Source organism: Bombina bombina, chromosome 2 (genome assembly GCF_027579735.1).
Source record: "Bombina bombina isolate aBomBom1 chromosome 2, aBomBom1.pri, whole genome shotgun sequence".
Taxonomy (NCBI): Eukaryota; Metazoa; Chordata; class Amphibia; order Anura; family Bombinatoridae; genus Bombina; species Bombina bombina.
In genome coordinates, this window is record NC_069500.1 from 1,333,531,178 (window position 1) to 1,333,553,695 (window position 22,518).

The 22,518-nt window shown below is 38.7% G+C and overlaps 1 protein-coding gene across 1 annotated transcript in view; it reads right to left on the minus strand.

Annotated features, from left to right (window-relative positions):
- The window catches only part of CFAP99 (cilia and flagella associated protein 99), a 260,465-nt gene that overhangs the window by 84,043 nt on the left and 153,904 nt on the right, over positions 1–22,518 (minus strand). Inside the window, exon 10 of the mRNA XM_053700308.1 lies at positions 13,017–13,221. Within this exon, the coding sequence (XP_053556283.1) occupies positions 13,017–13,221 (205 nt within the window). The remainder of the gene's footprint in view (positions 1–13,016; positions 13,222–22,518) is intronic.

Below are 22,518 nucleotides of genomic sequence, written 5' to 3' on the forward strand. Positions count from 1 at the left end.
TGCTAACTAAATTTTTGAATTGAAATGGTAATGATATGCATTCAGGGTGAATACAACAGATGAATAGAAGATATTTGAATGTTAATTTTTTGCAATATACTTTCATTAGCAAAAGTGCTTCTAGTAAAAGCTACTACTGTTTTTAGTGGCTATGCACATATGCTTTGAGGGACAGTGCACCAATATTCAAACACTACACGTTCTCAAAGAGTCAGCAGTGGTTTGTATGACCCAAAGTAAGTCTGCACAGACACAATACATAACACTGCTGACTCTCTAAGCTTGAATAGTTTTAACCTTTCTATCCCCTTAAATATGTATTATAGCTCAGAGATACATAATAAATAAACAGACATTATATATTGGGTTTTGTTAAACTATTGAAAGCTTGCTGTAGAAATAGTGGGAGAAAACAAACAAAATCCTTTACCTATTACTTTTTGTGACATGAAAGTCAAAATAAACCTTTTAGGATTCAATACTTTTCTAAAGGATATTTTATGGGGTACACATAATATGCATTTAAAAATGTAATTTTTGGAAACAGTGTGAGCTTTTACGGTTTCATAATAAATCGAGACACATTACTTGAAAAGGGTCTTAAAGGGACAGTAAACACCTTGTAATTACAAGATTTGTCTGCAATCTTGAAATAGACTAACATATTAGGGGAATGTAAAGGCTTTTGACTGAATTAACACTTTGTTTGCTGCCATTGTTTTTCAACAGCCAAACTCCACCACTTGCTTCATTTGACGATTCCAATCTGGATTTACTGGAGAAGACAAGGATAGCCACAGTCATTATATTAGTAAAATAGTTTTTGTAGATTCTAGTCTGATCCCCTGGCCTGCTGAGGCCAATTAGGGACAGATATGGTGCAGGGGTAGGTTTGTGAAGTCTGCCATGTGCATGTCAGGTTCTCAGAATTAGAGAAGTCTTAAAGGGACATGAAACCCAACGTTTTTCTTTCATGATTAAGATAGAGAATACAATTTTAAACAACATTTCAATTTACTTCTATTATCTAATTTGCTTCATTCGTTAGATATCCTTTGTTGAAGAAATAGCAAGCGTATGGGTGAGACAATCACATGAGGCATCTATGTGCAGCCACCAATCAGCAGTTACTAAACCTATTTAGATATGCTTTTCAACAAAGGATATCAAGACAATGAAGCAAATTAGATAATAGAAGTTAATCGGAAAGTTGTTTAAAATTGCATGCTCTATCTGGATCTTGAAAGAAAACATTGGGTTTCATGTCCCTTTAATTTTCAGAAAAAGGGGACATAGTAAGTAATGAAAGTACATTGAAAAGTTTGTTTACTACGCCTAATTAAACATTTTATTTTAGAATCTCAAAGTGTCCCAGAGTATGTTTATACCATACCAAGTAAAGAGTGCAAAATAAATGTTAATAACCATTATACATTTTTTGGGGGGGGTCATTTTGAGTGTTATTTACTTTTAATTCACCTTGCATACACTACAATTAGGACATTTATTTTGCATATACTGCATTGACTATTTAAATGTTTGGTGCTGTCTAGTTAAAGGGATAGAAAGGTCAAAAATGAAATGCGTATGGGTGCATTTGTGCAATATACTTCCATTAGCAAAAATGCTTTTAGTAAATGTTATTACTGTTTTACTGCAGCATATGCACATATCCTGTGAGGTTTCTATATCATATTAAAATGCATTTATGCACAATTTAATTTTGACCTTTTTATCTCTTTAAAAACAAATGAAAAAAACATAATTTATGCTTCCCAGATAAATTCCTTTCCTTCCGGATAGGGAGAGTCCACGGCTTTATTCCTTACTGTTGGGAAATACAACACCTGGCCACCAGGAGGAGACAAAGACACCCCAGCCAAAGGCTTAAATATCCCTCCCACTTTCTCATTACCCCAGTCATTCTGCCAAGGGAACAAGGAAAAGTAGGATAAATATCAGTGTATAAATAGTGCCAGAAGAATAAAATAAATAGGACGGGGGCCGTGGAAACTCCCTATACGAAAGGAAAGGAATTTATCAGGTAAGCATAAATGATGTTTTCCTTCCTAAGATAGGGAAAGTCCACGGCTTCATTCCTTACTGTTGGGAAAACTATACCCAAGCTCCAGAAGACACTGAATGAATAATGGGAGGAAACAAAAAGGAAGAGGCGGACCCTATTCTGAGGGCACCACAGCCTGCAAAACTTTTCTCCTGAAAGCTGCTTCAACCGAAGCAAAAACATCAAATTTGTAAAAATTTTAAAAAGTATGTAAGGAGGACCAGGTAGCCGCCTTACAAATCTGATTTATAGAGGCCTCGTTCTTAAAGTGAAGGTAAAGTTTAGCATTTGAGAATACACCTAAGCATTTATCAATATTAGTTATATTCAGTCGCTAACTTATTTTTTAAGTTCAGGCTACAGGTTTTATAATATTTATATTTGAAAAATATTAGCGTTTACATGCCGACTCCTCCCTACAGCTACTTCCGTGTTCTCCAGGTTTGTCTCCTTGAGCGGTCCCACCTGCTCTCTACGTCGGTTGAAAGCGCATTCTCTATGCTAATTTGAACTGCGCATGCACCAATATAAAAATTTGTTAGCATAAAATTTGTTAGAACAAAATAGTTCTAATATTTCAAAATTGATTTCCTAAATAACTTATTATTCAAGATTGTATATTCACTTGGACCGCGATCAATGTCTACTGCTGTTTTGTTATGGGACTTGTATGATAACACAGACAGAGCATGCGCATGGAGGCGAAACTAGCATAATAAGGGCGCATGCGCTTTTGAAACGAGTTATGTTGCAATTAATGGGCTGAACCCCCTGGGGGGAAAAAGGGCATTGGATGATCCACTTACCATAGGCTGTCAATCAATTTGAACAAAATGGCGAGCGGAGGAAAGAATAGTATCATCTGCATATTAAAAGGTAATTAACAGATTTATATAATACAATGTTAAAAAATTGATGAATTAAACTAGGACTAATTTCAAATAAACACTATTTTGGCGTTAACGAGTGTTGTGAACTTTACCTTCAATTTAAAGGCCCAAGAAGAAGCCACTGCTCTAGTGGAATGAGCCGTTATCCTCTCAGGATGTCCCGCTGTCTCCTAAGCTAAGCGGATGACACTCCTTAACCAAAAAGATAGGGAAGTCGAAGTAGCCTTCTGCCACTTACGCTTCCCAGAATAGACAACAAACAAACAGAAAGATTGTCTAAACTCCTTAGTAGCGTAAAGATAGAACTTCAAGGAGCGAACCTCAACCATGGTGAAGTAAACGTTCCTTCTATGAAGAAGGATTAGGACACAAGGAAGGAACCACAATCTCTTGATTGATGTTGTGGTCTGACACAACCTTAGAAAGAAAACCTAATTTAGTATTTAAAATTGCCTTATCTACATGAAAAATCAGATAAGGGAACTCACATTGCAAAGCAGAGATCTCAGAAACTCTGCACGCAGAGGCAATAGCCAATAAAAAGAGAACCTTCCAAGATAACAATTTAATGTCAACGGAATGCAGAGGCTCAAACGGAGCCTGTTACAAAACACGAAGAACAATGAGGAGCCCCAGATCTAAACACAGGTCTGATCCTAATCAGATCCTTAACAAAGGACTGCACACGTGGAAGCTCAGCCAGTCTCTTATAAAATAAAACTGACAGGGCTGAAATCTGTCCCCTCAGGGAACTAGCAGAAAGGCCTTTCTCCAGTCCATCCTGGAGAAAAGATAAGATCCTGGCAACCTTAACTCTATGCCAGGAAAAACCACGCTCTTCACACCAGAATAAGTAGGTCCTCCACCCTTTGCGGTAGATACGCCGAGTAACTGGTTTACGAGCTTCAATAAGAGTATCAATGACACTTTCAGAGAAACCCTTTTCTTGGCTAAGACTAAGTGTTTAATCTCCACGCAGTCAGCCTCAGAGAATCTAGATTTTGAGTAACAAATGGACCTTGTAACAGCAGGTCTCTGTGACAAGGTAACTTACACGGAGGAGATGAGGACATCCCCACTAGATCTGCGAACCACATCCATTGTGGCCATGATGGAGCAATCAGGATTACTGATACCCGCTCCTGCTTGATGTGGGCCACCACTCGAGGAAGAAGTGGTACACTGCTAGTGCATCTATTAGATCCGTTGTCTAAGACGGAACCGGGCAAAAGGAATGATGTCCATGCAGGACACCATGAGACAAATCACCTCCATACACTGCGACACAGAGAGACTCAAGGAGGTCCGGAGGGCAAGACATGCCGAAGTTAGCTTGCAACATCTCTGGTCTGTTAGAAATATCCTCATGGATATGGAGTCTATTATAGTATCCAGGAATTCCAGCCTGGTACTTTTCCAAGTTTATCTTCCATCCATGTGATCGAAGAAGACTGAGAATTCTTCCGTAAGACGAAAAGATGGTGCTTGCACCAGAATATCGTCCAAGTATGGGGCTACTGTAATACCCTGAGTTCTGGCAACGGCTAGAAGAGCCCCCAGAACCTTCGTAAGGATTTTTTGGAGCAGTAGGTAGGCCAAACGGAAGGGCAATGAACTGGAAGTGCTGGTCCAGGAATGCAAACCTCAGGAACTGAAAGTGTTCCCTGTGTATTGGAACATGAAGGTAAGCGTCCTTCAGATCTATAGTGGTCATAAACTGGCCTTCCGGAACTAAAGGAAGGACGGACCTTATCGTCTCCAGCTTTAAGGAAGGGACACTGAGAAATTTGTTTAAGCACTTTAGGTCCAGAATTGGGCGGAAAGTTCCCTCCATCTTTGGGACCACAAAAAGGTTTAAATAAAGCCCCAAACCTCTTTCTTTGATAGGCACCGGGACAACAACTCCTAAGTAAGATAGGTCCCGAACGCACCCTAGAAAGGCAACCCTCTTTTCTGGGCGGATGATATTTGAAGCCTATTTTGTATCCCTGAGTACAACCTCCAGGACCCACGGATCCTGTACGTCCCTGAACCAAGCGCCTGAAAGCGTCTGAAAAAAGAGACAGTCTGCCCCCTACACGATCTGATCCCAGATCGGGGGCTGCCCCTTTATGCCGATTTGTTTTCGGCAGGCTTCTTATTCTATTTGGACCTATTCCAGGACTGAACCGGCTTCCAAGTACTCTTGGGTTGCTCGGGCTTGGACTTAGAAGTCATATCCACAGACCAAGACTTCAACCAGAGTGCCCAGCGGGCAGGGACCGCAAAGAAAGAGGCCTTTGCATTTAGGCAAATAATTTGCATGTTCGCATCACACATAAAAGAATTAGCCATTCTCAGAGCTTTAATTCTGTTTTGAATATCCTCGAGGGGAGACTCCACCTCTCAATGAGTTCTGACAAAGAGTCGCACCAGTAGGTAGCTGCTCTGGCAACTGCAGCCTCCGGTTGAAACAAAAATCCTGTATGTTGAAACATCTTTCTCAGAATTTTCTTATCCATGGGCTCTCTGAACGAAGAACTATCCTCAAGAGGTATAGTAGTACATTTAGCAAGTGTAGAGATAGCACCATCCACCTTAGGAATGGAGTACCCACAAATCCAGTTGAGAGTTCGGGAACAACTTTTTAAAAGTAGACGACCATGAGCTAGTGACGTATGGGATATACAATCCTACCAGGAGGGGCAAAGTTTCCCAAACCTCAAAATGCCTATAAATACACCCCTCACCACACCCATAATTCAGTTTAACGAATAGCCAAGAAGTGGGGGTGATAAAGAAAGGAGTAATAAAGCATCAACAAAGGAATTTGGAAATAATTGTGCTTTATACAAAAAAATCAAACCACCATAAAAAAAGGGGTGGGCCTGATGGACTCTTGCCAATATGAAAGAAATGAATTTATCAGGTAAGTTCTTACATAAATTATGAGTTCTTACATAAATTATGTTTTCTTTCATGTAATTGTCAAGAGTCCATGAGCTAGTGACGTATGGGATAGCAATACCCAAGATGTGGAACTCCACGCAAGAGTCACTAGAGAGGGAGGGATAAAAATAAAAACAGCCATTTCCACTGAAAAAAATTAACCCACAACCCAAAATATAAGTTTAATCTCATAAATGAAAGGAAAAAACTTAAATCAAAAGCAGAAGAATCAAACTGAAACAGCTGCCTGAAGAACTTTTCTACTGAAAACTGCTACTGAAGAAGCAAATACATCAAAACGGTAGAATTTAGTAAATGTATGCAAAGAAGACCAAGTTGCTGCTTTGCAAATCTGATCAACTGAAGCTTCATTCTTAAAAGCCCACGAAATAGAGACTGATCTAGTAGAATGAGCTGTAATTCTCTGAGGCGGGGCTTGACTCGACTCCAAATAAGATTGATGAATCAAAAACTTTAACCACGAAGTCAAGGAAACAGCAGAAGCCTTCTGACCTTTCCTAGAACCAGAAAATATAACAAATAGACTAGAAGTCTCTCCAAAGAATTCTTGGGATTAGGACACAAGGAAAGAACATCAATTTCTCTATTAATGTTGTTAGAATTCACAACCGTAGGTAAGAATTTAAATGAAGTCCGCAAAACCGCCTTATCTGATTCCTGATGAAAAATCAGAAAAAGAGATTCACAAGAGAAAGCGGATAATTCAGAAACTCTTCTAGCAGAAGAGATGGCCAAAAGAAACAACACTTTCCAAGAAAGTAGTTTAATGTCCAAAGAATGCATAGGCTCAAACGGAGGAGTCTGTAAAGCCTTCAAAACTAAATTAAGACTCCATGGAGGAGAGATTGATTTAATTACAGGCTTGATACGAACCAAAGCCTGCACAAAACAATGAATATCAGGAAGTTTAGTAATCTTTCTGTGAAATAAAACAGAAAGAGCAATGATTTGTCCTTTCAAGGAACTTGCAGACAAACCTTTATCCAAACCATCCTGAAGAAACTGTAAAATTCTAGGAATTCTAAGGGAAGTTTTTTGTTTAGATGAGATGCCATCAGATCTATTTCTGGAAGCCCCCACATCTGAACAATTTGAGAAAACACATCTGGGTGGAGAGACCATTCTCCTGGATGTAAAGTCTGACGACTGAGGTAATCTGCTTCCCAAGTGTCTATACCTGGGATATGAACCGCAGAAATTATACAGGAGCTGGATTCCGCCCAAACAAGTATCCGAGATACTTCTTTCATAGCTTGAGGACTGTGAGTCCCACCCTGATGATTGACATATGCCACAGTTGTGACATTGTCTGTCTGAAAACAAATGAACGGTTCTCTCTTTAACACAGGCCAAAATTGAAGAGCCTTGAGAATCCCACAGAGTTCCAAAATATTGATTGGTAATCTCGCCTCTTGACTGTCAGAGATCCCCAAACAGCTCCCCAACCTGAAAGACTTGCATCTGTTGTGATCACAGTCCAGGTTGGACGAACGAAAGAGGCCCCTAGAAATATACGATGGTGATCTAACCACCAAGTCAGAGAAAGTCGATCATTGGAATTTAAGGATATTAATTGTGATATCCTTGTATAATCCCTGCCCCATTGGTTCAGCATACAAAGCTGGAAAGGTCTCATATGAAAATGAGCAAAGGGGATGACGTCCGATGCTGCAGTCATGAGACCTAAAACTTCCATGCACATAGCTACTGAAGGGAATGACTGAGACTGAAGGTTCCGACAGGCTGCAACCAATTTCAAATGTCTCTTGTCTGTTAGAGACAAAGTAATGGACACTGAATCTATCTGGAAACCTAAAAAGGTTACCCTTGTCTGAGGAATCAAAGAACTTTTTGGTAAATTGATCCTCCAGCCATGTCTTTGAAGAAACAACACTAAATGATTTGTGCGAGATTCTGCAGAATGTAAAGACTGAGCGAGTACCAAGATATCGTCCAAATAAGGAAATACCGCAATACCCCGCTCTCTGATTACAGAGAGTAGGGCACCTAGAACCTTTGAAAAGATTCTTGGAGCTGTCGCTAGGCCAAAAGGAAGAGCAACAAATTGGTAATGCTTGGCTAGAAAAGAGAATCTCAGGAACTGATAGTGATCTGGATGAATCGGAATATGAAGATATGCATCCTGTAAGTCTATTGTGGACATATAATGCCCTTGCTGAACAAAAGGCAGAATAGTCCTTATAGTGACCATTTTGAAAGATGATACTCTTACATATCGATTCAAAATCTTTAGATCCAAAACTGGTCTGAATGAATTTTCTTTCTTTGGGACAATGAACAGATTTGAATAAAACCCCAAACCCTGTTCCTGAAACGGAACTGGCATAATTACCCCTGACAACTCCAGGTCTGAAACACACTTCAGAATAGCCTGAGCCTTTACTGGGTTTACCGGAATGCGTGAGAGAAAAAATCTTCTCACAGGCGGTCTTACTCTGAATCCTATTCTGTACCCCTGAGAGACAAAACTCTGAATGCAATGATTTTGGACCGAATTGATCCAAACATCTTTGAAAATTTTTAATCTGCCCCTTACCAGCTGAGCTTCATGCAGACTTGGGGGCTGGCATTGATCTCTTAAATGGCTTGGATTTATTTCAATTTGAAGAAGGCTTCCAATTGGAAGCAGATTCCTTGGGGGAAGGATTAGGTTTCTGTTCCTTATTTTGGTCGAAAGTAACGAAAACGGTTAAAAGCTTTAGATTTACCCTTAGGTTTTTTATCCTGAGGCAAAAAAACTCCCTTCCCCCCAGTAACAGTTGAAATGATTGAATCCAACTGAGAACCAAATAATGTATTAACTTGGAAAGAAAGAGATAGCAATCTGGACTTAGAAGTCATATCAGCATTCCAAGATTTGAGCCACAAAGCTCTTCTAGCTAGAATAGCTAAAGACATAGATTTACTATCAATTTTAATAATATAAAAAATGGCATCACAAATGAAATTATTAGCATGTTGAATCAACTTAACAATGCTAGACAAATCATGATCCGATACTTGTTGCGCTAAAGTATCCAACCAAAACGTTGAAGCAGCTGCAACATCAGCAAAAGAAATTGCAGGCCTAAGAAGATGACCTGAATATAAATAAGCTTTCCTTAGATAAGATTCAAGTTTCCTATCTAAAGGATCTTTAAAAGAAGTACTATCTTCCGTAAGTATAGTAGTACGTTTAGCAAGAGTAGAGATAGCCCCATCAACTTTGGGGATCTTTTCCCAAAACTCCAATCTAACTTCTGGCAAAGGATACAATTTTTTAAACCTTGAAGAAGGAATAAAAGAAGTACCAGGCTTATTCCATTCCTTAGAAATCATATCAGAAACAGCATCAGGAACTGGAAAAACCTCTGGAATAACCACAGGACGTTTATAAACAGAATTTAAACGTTTACTAGTTTTAATATCAAGAGGACTAGTTTCCTCCATATCCAATGTAATCAACACTTCGTTTAACAAAGAACGAATATACTCCAATTTAAATAAATAAGAGGATTTATCAGTGTCAATATCTGAGGCAGGATCTTCTGAATCAGATAGATCCTCATCAGAGAAAGATAATTCAGTATGTTGCTGGTCATTTGAAATTTCATCAACCTTATGAGAAGTTTTAAAAGACCTTTTACGTTTATTAGAAGGCGGAATGGCAGACAAAGCCTTCTGAATAGAATCAGAAATAAATTCTTTTCAAATTTACAGGTATATCTTGTGCATTAGATGTTGAGGGAACAGCAACAGGAAATGAACTACTACTGATGGATACATTTTCTGCATGTAAAAGTTTATCATGACAAACCACAGCTGGAGGTATAATCACCACAAGTTTACAACAAATGCACTAAGCTTTGGTAGAACTGTTATCAGGCAGCAGGGATCCAACAGTGAATTCTGAGACAGGATCAGATTGAGACATCTTGCAAGTATAAGAGAAAAAAACAACATATAAAGCAAAATTATCAATTCCCTTATATGGCAGTTTCAGGAATGGGAAAAAAGCAAACAGAATAGCCTCTGACAGAAAAAAGCAAGAGGCAAATCGGAATGGGTCTAAAATAATGAAAATATTTGGCGCCAAGTATGACGCACAACAAACATAAAAATATTTTTTGCCGCCAAAAACGTCCAGAAACAACACACTCGCGTCATAGATGACGCAACATTGTGAAAGGACCCGGCGTCAACTAAGACACTGGAAATGACAAATTTGCGTCAACGAACGTAACTTTGCACCAAAAAAATCTCGCGCCAAAAATCATGCAATAAACTCTAGCATTTTGCGTCCTCGCGAGCCTAATTCTGCCCGCGAATTTGAAAAATTACAGTCAATTGAAAAAAGACTGCACACCAGGTAAGAAATAAATTTCTAAAAAATGCATTTCCCAGATATGAAACTGACAGTCTGCAAAAGGAAATATACTAAAACCTGAATCATGGCAAAAATAAGTACAAAACATATATTTAAAACTTTATATAAATACATAAAGTGCCAAACCATAGCTGAGTGTGTCTTAAGTAATGAAAACATACTTACCTGAAGACACCCATCCACATATAGCAGATAGCCAAACCAGTACTGAAACAGTTATCAGTAGAGGTAATGGAATATGAGAGTATATCGTCAATCTGAAAAGGGAGGTAGGAGATGAATCTCTACAACCGATAACAGAGAACCTATGAAATAGATCCCTGTGAGGAAAACCATTGCATTCAATAGGTGATACTCCCTTCACATCCCTCTGACATTCACTGTACTCTGAGAGGAAATGGGCTTCAAAAATGCTGAGAAGCGCATATCAACATAGAAATCTTAGCACAAACTTACTTCACCACCTCCATAGGAGGCAAAGTTTGTAAAACTGAATTATGGGTGTGGTGAGGGGTGTATTTATAGGAATTTTGAGGTTTGGGAAACTCAGCCCCTCCTGGTAGGATTGTATATCCCATACATCACTAGCTCATGGACTCTTGCCAATTACATGAAAGAAAGGAAGATCCAATTCTTTCCCGTTTTATTTTTGTTTTTTTTATATACTCCCAATTGCTGGGGCACTCACCACCTCCTAGACCCAGACAGTTAACAGAGGAAATGCTCTCCTCAGGTTGAAGTCTCAGCCAGAATGGAGGAAATGAACATAGACCACGTGCTATGAAAAGTACAGCACGTTAATAGGAGCTGTGGAACACTTTCAAAAAAGAAAGTGAAACCTGTTTGTCCAGCCAAAAACACACAGTCTATGAGCCCAGAAAATAAAATCACACAAAGCAGCATGTAAATAATTAATACACTGATTAATTAACCCCAACTGTTCAATAAACCTTCTTCAGACGATATTATCCCTGGATCCTATCAAGATATAAAGGAGCCACACTGTGACCCTGTTATAGCGTTTTATGTGTAAAAAATTGAAACAATCTTACCTCCAGGAACCATGCTGTTGGATAGAACATAGCCTTTCAAGTGCGACAGTCCTATAGCAGCGCTCCTGACATGGACCTGAGTGAGAGAAAGTAGGCAGTGAAACTCATCAACACTGATTGCTTAGGAGCTATTAGCAGTAGTCTGGATGGTTTCACAGAAAAACTTTCCCTGCATCTCCAGACTCTAACTTTCATCAATACTCTCACTGTGAGGTTGACATGACTACTTAAAACTCCAGCCCTATCTCGAAGGGCAGATACCCTTTTTCAGGACTCTCCGAATCTTCTGACACTTCTCTGCCACCTCCTATCGCGATGAAAGGCAAAGAATGACTAGGGTAATGAGAAAGTGGGAGGGATATTTAAGCCTTTGGATGGGGTGTCTTTGCCTCCTCCTGGTGGTCAGGTGTTGTATTTCCCAACAGTAAGGAATGAAGCCGTGGACTCTCCTTATCTTAGGAAGGAAACAATGTTTTTGCTCCATGAAATCTGGTATTTTAGTTTTCCATGGCACATTCTCTGCAATTTGGACTAATATTAGCCATCACGATTACAATGATTATTGATAAAACTATAAAATCTGAACTGATCCTATCAAATACCATGAATTAAAAAACAAAAAGGGACAAAATACCATAATTTTTTATTTATATGAAAGAGCAACATTTAAACATGGTAATAGTTTTGCCTGGAAAAGGGATGAGTTAAAAGCAGTTTAAAATTAAATGGGTAGTAAATACATTCTAGATATGATATATTCAAAGCAAACATTTTCATGAGAATAATATGTAGTATTTTTAATTATGTTAGTTGTTTAAATATTAAAGGCATAACAGTAATGGGAAGATCACAATTTACAGAGTTAAATTACATGAAAAAGGGAACTAAAACAATTAAAGACTATTACAAACTTTTTCTAATACACATAATTATTCATCTTATATTAAAATCCCTTTAATGACCCTTTAACCCGATTTAATACAACTTTATCACTTCCCGTTAAGGTTTATTGGCTGATAGCTACTTCCTGCTAATGCTCATTGGCTGAAAGGTACTTCCTGCTTATTTTCATTGGCTGATAGTTATCTCCAACTAAGGCTTATTTTAAAGACCATGAGCATTTGTACCAAACAGCTTATGAGCCATAGCTGGTATATACCTGATACAACTATATTATTTTCAAGTGAAATCCAAACAGCTATTACTTCACCATTTTTTTCTGGTACATAAAATTCACCATGCTTAAATTCTGCTTTTTTATATGAATGATAGAAAAAAATGAATACAGTGTCCCTTTAATTTGCTGCAGCCCTACTAAATTTCTGCATTTGCTGTTTTAATGTTATGGTAAAACCCTAATGAACGGAAAAACATAAAATGAGCGCTCCTTGTGCATTTTACGAGCGATGTGTAACTATACATATTTATTTTTGTCATACTCAAAATTAGGTTATTTGTCTTAGAAATTAGAGTAGCATTTCCCAGGATTAATGCAGCCAGCGTATAAATGAGCAGAATACAGATAATTGAATTTCTTCTGCCTGTAAAGCTATACTTTATTTCTAATTAATTAGATGTCTTCACTACTGTGGTTTGGTGTATTACATCTTGTTTTATCACAGTAGAATTGATACAAAGCCCTCACAAATCAGTTTAATGGTGCTATACTTTACCTTCTCCTTCTTTAAAGCAGCTTTCTTTTTGTTTTCTTGGATAAGGTTTTGACGGGCCAAGACAGCTTCCTCTCGGCTTAGCTTTCCTTCCAGACGCCTGCACTCTATCTCCGCTAACTGTTGTTCTAAGTCTTTTTCACGCATCTGTTTTTGCCATTCCAGGAACTCTGTTGGATCCCGTGCTCCATCGACAAGTCTTTCAATTCTACAAAACAGTGTCCAGTATAATACAATGAACAACAAGTTTATTTTATATTACTATTATCAGTACTATAAAACAATTTAAGTCTATGGGCTTTGTTTATTAAGCAGCGGATGCTACTTCGGAGCCCCATCGTTTCAGGCTCGCCTGAAATGGAAGTTAAGAAGCAGCGGTTATAAAATTGAAATAATCCCGATCTGATCCAAACGGGATGATTGACAGCCCCTGCTAGCGGCCCATTGGCTTGTGCAATGTTAAACGGCGACAGCATATGCTGTTGGCATTTAGCGAGGTCGAGCGGACACAATTCGCTACAGCATATTATGACCGCTCGACTATTAATAAATCTACCCCTATAAGTGCTTGCCTCTTACAGTCACAATCTTTATTTGCACAGTTTCATGTGGATAATTTATCTTAATTAAAAAACAAATTGTGTTACGTATTTAAACGAGCAAGAATTCTACCATGAGGGCTATTATATGTTGACCATTAGTTAAAGTACTAACGCTGGAAGAAGATGAAGATGAGGATCATTGGTGTCTGTCAAGATTTAACTGCTTTATTTATATATCTATTTTCTTACTGGGTGTACATTGCAGTTGTTGGTAGTTGTAGGTTGGGGGCTCCCAAGGACAAGGACTTCATTGAGTGGAAGATACTTAAAGTGATATTACTTAATAATGATAATGGGGTTCACAGTAGGAGTCGTATATTTGGGGTTCAAGTTATTTTTCTTTCAAATGCTTTATTTAGTTGTCATAAAACAGTACATAAAAAAATATGTAATCGAAAAGAAATCATACAATTCAAGGATCTCAAGTACATTATACATTTTTGGGTCATAGAGGCAATCAATCCAGGGAGTTCCATTTGTCAAAACAGTAAGTTCTCATGTCAATATTGCCAATCTCTAGGCCTCTCCAGTATAGTCTTTTTCCTTGATATCACCAGTTTATGGATTTATGAATAAACTTGAGAACCTTAACTTAGAAGTAGTAACTTATTAAATATAGTAATCATTATATTATAAGTGTATGAATGCACAACAAACAATAGGCTCATATCCGCGTGCATAAAACCGTAAATGCACGGGAGGTGTATGTAACAATAATAAAGGTAAAAGAGAAGGAAGAAGTAAAAGGAAGAAATACAGCTGACAAGGAGGAGGGAAAAAAGGGGGGGAGGTTTCAGGAGTGCAGATGGGCATCGTAATGGCAGTGGGAATTTGTTAAATTTATAGTTTTATGTACCCGGGGATTTCCAGATTTCTAACATGTATTTGTGAATTTCTATTTTGTCATCTCTTATATATCTGAATCTCTCCAGTTGCAGGCACCTCTCAGTTTGATTTTTCCAGTCAGCAATTGTGGGTACGCTAATGGATTTCCATTTTTTTGGAATTAGAGATTTAGCGCTGTTAAGCATTATGTAAAGAAGGTGTTTTGTGGGCCTGTCTGTTAGTTTAGGGAGATCATGGAAAAGCTGAAGACCAGGTGTCCTACCTAAGGTAATTTTTTGTTTGGATTCTATTACGTCTAAAATTGCTTGCCAATAAGGTTCTATAAGCCCGTAGTTCCTCCATATATGAAGGAGTGTACCCTGTTCTCCACAACCACACCAGCATCTCCTATCTGTCTGTTTGTATATTTTTTTTTATCTTGTCTGGTGTAAAATACCACCGGGATAATTAGACTCAAGGATTCTAGCTCAGACTGAGGCTTTTATGTGATTCCGAAATATTTTCTGCCATTTCTTATCCGTAGGAGGGGGCACAAGCTCTCGGTTTCATTGTCTGATGTAGCTAGGCAAAGGTGTCTCTTTATGTGAAATCAGTAGGCGGTACATAATGGAGATGAGGTTCTTTGGCGTGCGATGCAGTAGACAAAGTGTTTCTAGCAGAGTTGGTTGTCTGATTATGCCTTCCGGTCTCTTGTGTGTCATGAGGTAGTGTTGTAGTTGCATGTGGAAGTACCAGGAGAGATTGAGGCCTGAGCTCTCAAGATCCTCCTTTTTTTTATTTTTTTGTCGGATAATAATCTGTGAAAGTTGTTTGGTCCAGCTGCGTTTTGTCTAAGTTCACATTGTGTGTGTTTGTGAATGGTATATCTGGATTCTTTACGAAAGGGGTAAGTGGAGAGGGATTTGAGGATACATGGGGGCATTCTGTCAATGCTTTGTCCCATTGTGAGAAAAATTCCTGTAGAAATGGGTAACTAATAATTAGTTTGGGTCTAGTTTAGTGGAGGTCCAGCCCAAGGATCCCAGGTTCTGTGTCTCTAGTATTGTTCTTCCTATCTGGACCCATGTCTTGTCTGAGTTATTACTCATTCTACTTGGTGTTGAAGGTTAATAGCTTTTTTATATATTAAAAGGTTAGGAACTCCCAGTCCACATCTTTCTTTCATTTGGTAAAGTGTGTGCCTTGTAATATGTGGTTTTGACCCTCCCCAGATAAACTCTTCTGTTATTCCCTGCAGTTTTTGTAGATAATGTGTTGGGAATGGGATCGGGAGGGTCTGTAGGTAGTACAGAACCCGGGGAAGGATATTCATTTCAATTATTCCAATTCTTCCTAACCATGAGACCTTTTTATTCTTCCAAGAAGAAAGGTCACTGGTGACTGAGGTGAGTAAGTGTGTGTAGTTAGCTTTGAAAAGGGCATCCACGTTTGATGTAAGGTTTATGCCTAGGTATATGAGTGTGCGAGTTTGGATACGCAATTGGCATAGACTTGAGAGTTGGCATGATTCCATTTGAGGAAGATTTATGTTCAGAATTTCTGATTTGGTTTGGTTTAGATGGAAATTTGATATCCTGCCATACTCCTCAAATTCCCTTAGGGTCTCCGGGAGCGAGATTAGCGGGTTTGTGATAGATAGCAGAACATCATTCGCATATAGGGATATCTTATGTTCCTCTTCCCCTATTTTGACTCCTGCAATATTCCTATTGTCTCTTATTTTGCGAATAGCAATGGCGACAACGGGCAGCTTTGACAAGTGCCATTAGTAATACTGAAGGGGCTTGACAGGATATTGTTTATTTTGACTTGTGCAGAGGGTGCAGAGTAGAGAGAGAAAACCCTGTGTATAAAGTGTTGCCCAAAATTCATCTTCGACAGGACAGCCCTAAGAAAGGTCCAGCTGACCATGTTGAAGCCTTTCTCTGCATCCGTGGAAACGAGTATAGTCGGGATTTTGTTGCAATGTGCGTGGTTCACAAGGAGAGTGGCTTTTATGGTGTTGTCCCTGGCCTCCCGTCCAGGGACAAATCCCACCTGGTCAGGGGATATTAAATTTGGTAAGAATTTGTTTAATCTGGTCAAGAGTATTTTAGCAAAAAAAATTATATTCACGTTAAGTAGTGAAATTAGTCTTAAGTTTTCAGGGCAGTTTGTTGATATTCTGGGTTTTGGGATGGTAGTAATATGGGCTAGTAGCATAGAGGGGAATCCCTGTGTGTCCTCCATTGTATTAAACAAAGAGGATAAGTGTGGTGACAGGATATTCTTAAATAGTTTATAATATTTGGCACTGAAGCCGTCTGGGCCTGGGCTTTTACCTGCCGATAAATTGTCTATGGTGCGAATTACCTCTTCCGTCGAGATGGGAGCTTCCAGCTCCTCAACGTCCTCCGCGACAAAGAGGGGACCGTTATGGAATCTAAATATGTTTCGATGTCTGAAGAAGATGGGTGTTTATCATCGTCTGGTGTAGTATCGTTGGGGTTCCGCAAATTATATAAGTTGTGATAATATGTTCGTAGTACATCTGCTATGGCCGGGCTATCTGAACATGTGTAGTTATGTTGATTAGTAATAGAGTGAATACGTGATTTTAATTGTTTCCTTTTTAAGGTTCTCGCTAGTAGTTTCCCAGGCTTATCCCCACATTCAAAGTATTTCTGCTGTATTTTCAGGGCTGTTTTTTGGCTATTGAATGCAAATCTTGTATTTCCATTCTAACTTGCTTAAGCTCTAACTTGATTGAGGTGTCTGCAGGTGTTCGTTTATGTTTTATTTCTAAGTCTTGTATTTTAGATATCAGGGATGTATGTTTAATTCTAGTTTACTTGGATAGGGAGGCTTTTTGTTTGATAAGTTCACCTCGTAAAACACACTTGTGCGCTTACCAAACAATGTGCTTTGGTGTTTCATCTATATCATTAAGTGTGAAGTATTCCGAGAGTGTGGTCTCTTTTTGTGCTCTGACTGCCTGGTTGTTAAACATAAAGTCATCAAATCTCCATATGAAGGGATGATCTGGTATGGTAGGCCATTTCAGTTTGCAAGTTACAGGGGCGTGGTCGGACTATGTTATGGGGAGTATTTGTGACCAGTGCTAAAGTGGATTGATCAGTAAAAATATAATCAATCCTAGTGTATAAGTCATGAGGGTGAGAGAAAAAAGTATAATCTCGTCGCATTGGATATAGGATTCTCCACGAATAGTGAACTGGAATTGCACGGTTTAATATTTTTTTTCGGTATAGAGGCTAGAGGAAGAGTAAAGTATCCACTCAGAATCAGAGCTCCCTTCCATAACTCCAGGATTCTGTTTGTAATAGTAGTCATAAATTTGTTCTGGTGTTGATTAGGGAAGTAAACATTAACCAGAGTGACAAGTCTGTTATGTAATGTTTCCACAACTATTAGGTATCTTCCCTCGGGGTCTTTTTCTATATGTATTAAAGAAAAGGGAGAGGAGTGTTTGATGAGTATCCCCACCCCATTCTTTTTCGTTTTACTCGAAGCAAATAAAGATGTCAGAAATTTAGGATTGGGCCATTTTGCTTCCTTGCCCCTATTAAAATGGGTTTCTTGGATAAATTTTATATCACAGTGCAGCCTAGTGATATCTCTTATTAAATGTGATCTTTTTTCTGGGATATTGAGGCCTTTTGTGTTTATGGTCATCACTACGTGTAGGCATTTTGTTATAAAGAGGACTAGTATTAAAAACTCAAACATATGACATAAATCTAGATGTTACTCAAACTTTTCTTAACATGTTAAACATAAATCTTAGTTAATGAGTTTCTCTTTACTACATTAGGCATTTATACCTGGAGACATTGGGGGGGTAGTTATCAAGCCGTCAACCTCAAATACGCTGCGTATTCCGCAGCGTATTTGTGGCGAGGCTGATACGCCTTAGTTATCAAAGGCTCGAGACCGGCAAAAGTAGAATTTTGTGACGTCAGCTTCGATCCGCCGGACTCAGTCCGACACAGATCGATTCTTACGTCACTCCAGATGTTCCGCACACAAGTGCGGCACATTCTCACTACTTTTGCTAGCTATCAAAAAACTAGCAGGTACGCTCGGCACTTTTACGGCCCAGCGTACCTGGTTTTCAAAGCGCCAGCCTGGAGGCGGCGGATCCCATAGGAATCAATGGGAGTCTGACCATAGCGAAAGTACAAGTTCGCTGCTGACAGACATCCCATTGATTCCTATGGGAGCTGTCTACACCTAACACCCTAACATGTACCCCGAGTCTAAACACCACTAATCTGACCCCCCCTACACCGCCGCAACTAAATAAAGTTATTACCCCCTAAACCGCCGCTCCCGGAGCCCACCGCAACTATAATAAATGTATTAACCCCTAACCCGCCGCTCCCTGAACCCGCCGCAACCTATATTAAATGTATTAACCCCTATCCTGCCCCCCCTACACCGTCGCCACCTATAATAAATTTATTAACCCCTATCCTGCCCCCCCTACACCGTCGCCACCTATAATAAATTTATTAACCCCTATCCTGCCCCCCACTACGCCGCCGCCACTGTAATAAAATGATTAACCCCTAAACCTAAGTCTAACCCTAACGCCCCCTAACTTAAATATTAATTAAATAAATCTAAATAAATTAACTCTTATTAACTAAATGAATCCTATTTAAAACTAAATACTTACCTTTAAAATAAACCCTAATATAGCTACAATATAAATAATAATTATATTCTAGCTATCTTAGGATTTCTTTTTATTTTACAGGTACCTTTCAATTTATTTTAACTAGGTACAATAGCTATTAAATAGTTATTAACTATTTAATAGCTTACCTAGCTAAAATAAAGAGAAATGTACCTGTGAAATAAATCCTAACCTAAGTTACAATTACACCTAACACTACACTATACTTTAATAAATTATTCCTATTTAAAAATAAATACTTACCTGTAAAATAAACCCTAAGATAGCTACAATGTAATTAATAATTACATTGTAGCTATCTTAGGATTTATATTTATTTTACAGGTAACTTTGTATTTATTTTAGCTAGTTAGAATAGTTATTAAATAGTTATTAACTATTTAATAACTACCTAGCTAAAAGAAATACAAAATTACCTGTAAAATAAATCCTAACTTAAGTTACAATTAAACCTAATACTACACTATCATTAAATTAACTAAATAAACTACCTACAAAGAACTACAATGAAATACAATTACATAAACTAACTAAAGTACAAAAAATAAAAAAAGCTAAGTTACAAAAAATAAAAAATTAAGTTACAAACATGTTAAAAATATTACAACAATTTTAAGCTACTTACACCTAATCTAAGCCCCCTAATAAAATAACAAACCCCCCCAAAATAAAAAAAATCCCTACCCTATTCTAAATTACATAAATTTCAAAGCTCTTTTACCTTACCAGCCCTTAAAAGGGCCATTTGTGGGGGCATGCCCCAAAAAGTTCAGCTCTTTTGCCTGTAAAAGAAAAATACAACCCCCCCCCCCAACATTAAAACCCACCACCCACATACCCCTAATCTAACCCAAACCCCCCTTACAAAAACCTAACACTAATCCCCTGAAGATCATCCTACCTTGAGTCGTCTTCACTCAGCCGAGCCACCGATGGAACTGAAGAGGACATCCGGAGCGGAAGAAGTTAATCCTCCAAGCGGCGCTGAAGAAGTCTTCGATCCGGCCGATGTCATCTTCAAAGAGGCGCTGAAGAGGTCTTCTATCCGGGCGAAGTCATCTTCCAAGCCGGGTCTTCAATCTTCCTTCCGCCGACGCGGAACCACCTTCTTCACCGACGGACTACGACGAATGACGGCTCCTTTAAGGGACGTCATCCAAGATGGCGTCCCCTCAATTCCGATTGGCTGATAGGATTCTATCAGCCAATCGGAATTAAGGTAGGAAAATCTGATTGGCTGATGGAATCAGCCAATCAGATTCAAGTTCAATCCGATTGGCTGATCCAATCAGCCAATCAGATTGAGCTCGCATTCTATTGGCTGATCGGAACAGCCAATAGAATGCGAGCTCAATCTGATTGGCTGATTCCATCAGCCAATCAGATTTTCCTACCTTAATTCCGATTGGCTGATAGAATCCTATCAGCCAATCGGAATTGAGGGGACGCCATCTTGGATGACGTCCCTTAAAGGAGCCGTCATTCGTCGTAGTCCGTCGGTGAAGAAGGTGGTTCCGCGTCGGCGGAAGGAAGATTGAAGACCCGGCTTGGAAGATGACTTCGCCCGGATAGAAGACCTCTTCAGCGCCTCTTTGAAGATGACATCGGCCGGATCGAAGACTTCTTCAGCGCCGCTTGGAGGATTAACTTCTTCCGCTCCGGATGTCCTCTTCAGTTCCATCGGTGGCTCGGCTGAGTGAAGACGACTCAAGGTAGGATGATCTTCAGGGGATTAGTGTTAGGTTTTTGTAAGGGGGGTTTGGGTTAGATTAGGGGTATGTGGGTGGTGGGTTTTAATGTTGGGGGGGGGGTTGTATTTTTCTTTTACAGGCAAAAGAGCTGAACTTTTTGGGGCATGCCCCCACAAATGGCCCTTTTAAGGGCTGGTAAGGTAAAAGAGCTTTGAAATTTATGTAATTTAGAATAGGGTAGGGATTTTTTTATTTTGGGGGGGTTTGTTATTTTATTAGGGGGCTTAGATTAGGTGTAAGTAGCTTAAAATTGTTGTAATATTTTTAACATGTTTGTAACTTAATTTTTTATTTTTTGTAACTTAGCTTTTTTTATTTTTTGTACTTTAGTTAGTTTATGTAATTGTATTTCATTGTAGTTCTTTGTAGGTAGTTTATTTAGTTAATTTAATGATAGTGTAGTATTAGGTTTAATTGTAACTTAAGTTAGGATTTATTTTACAGGTAATTTTGTATTTCTTTTAGCTAGGTAGTTATTAAATAGTTAATAACTATTTAATAACTATTCTAACTAGCTAAAATAAATACAAAGTTACCTGTAAAATAAATATAAATCCTAAGATAGCTATAATATAATTATTAATTACATTGTAGCTATCTTAGGGTTTATTTTACAGGTAAGTATTTAGTTTTAAATAGGAATAATTTATTAAAGTATAGTGTAGTGTTAGGTGTAATTGTAACTTAGGTTAGGATTTATTTCACAGGTACATTTCTCTTTATTTTAGCTAGGTAAGCTATTAAATAGTTAATAACTATTTAATAGTTATTGTACATGGTTAAAATAAATTGAAAGGTACCTGTAAAATAAAAAGAAATCCTAAGATAGCTAGAATATAATTATTATTTATATTGTAGCTATATTAGGGTTTATTTTAAAGGTAAGTATTTAGTTTTAAATATGATTCATTTAGTTAATAAGAGTTAATTTATTTAGATTTATTTAATTAATATTTAAGTTAGGGGGGCGTTATGGTTAGGGTTAGACTTAGGTTTAGGGGTTAATCATTTTATTACAGTGGCGGCGGCGTAGTGGGGGGCAGGATAGGGGTTAATAAATTTATTATAGGTTGCGGCGGGTTCATGGAGCGGCGGTTTAGGGGTTAAACTATTTATTTAGTTGCGGAGAGGTGCGGGATCAGCAGGATAGGGGTTAATAATTTTATAATAGAGGGCGACGGTATAGGGGGGCAGGATAGGGGTTACTAGGTATAATGTAGGTGGCAGCGGTGTCCGGGAGCGGCGGTTTAGGGGTTAATACATTTATAAGACTTGCGGCGGGGTCTAGGAGCGGCGGTTTAGGGGTTAATACATTTATAAGACTTGCGGCGGGGTCTAGGAGCGGCGGTTTAGGGGTTAGTAACTTTATTTAGTTGCGGGGGCCTCCGGGGGCGCCGGTATAGGGGGTAGAACAGTGTAGTTTAGTGTGAGTGCTTAGTGACAGGCTAGCAATAAAGCTGGGAAAAAGCCGAAGGGCAGCGAGATCGGATGAGTGATAACTGTCACAGTCCGCTGCTCATCGCCCCGCGGCTTTTTGACAGCTTTATTTGATAACTTAGGCGAACGTATTCAAGGTCCGCGGCGGCGAAGGTAGGCGAGCTTAG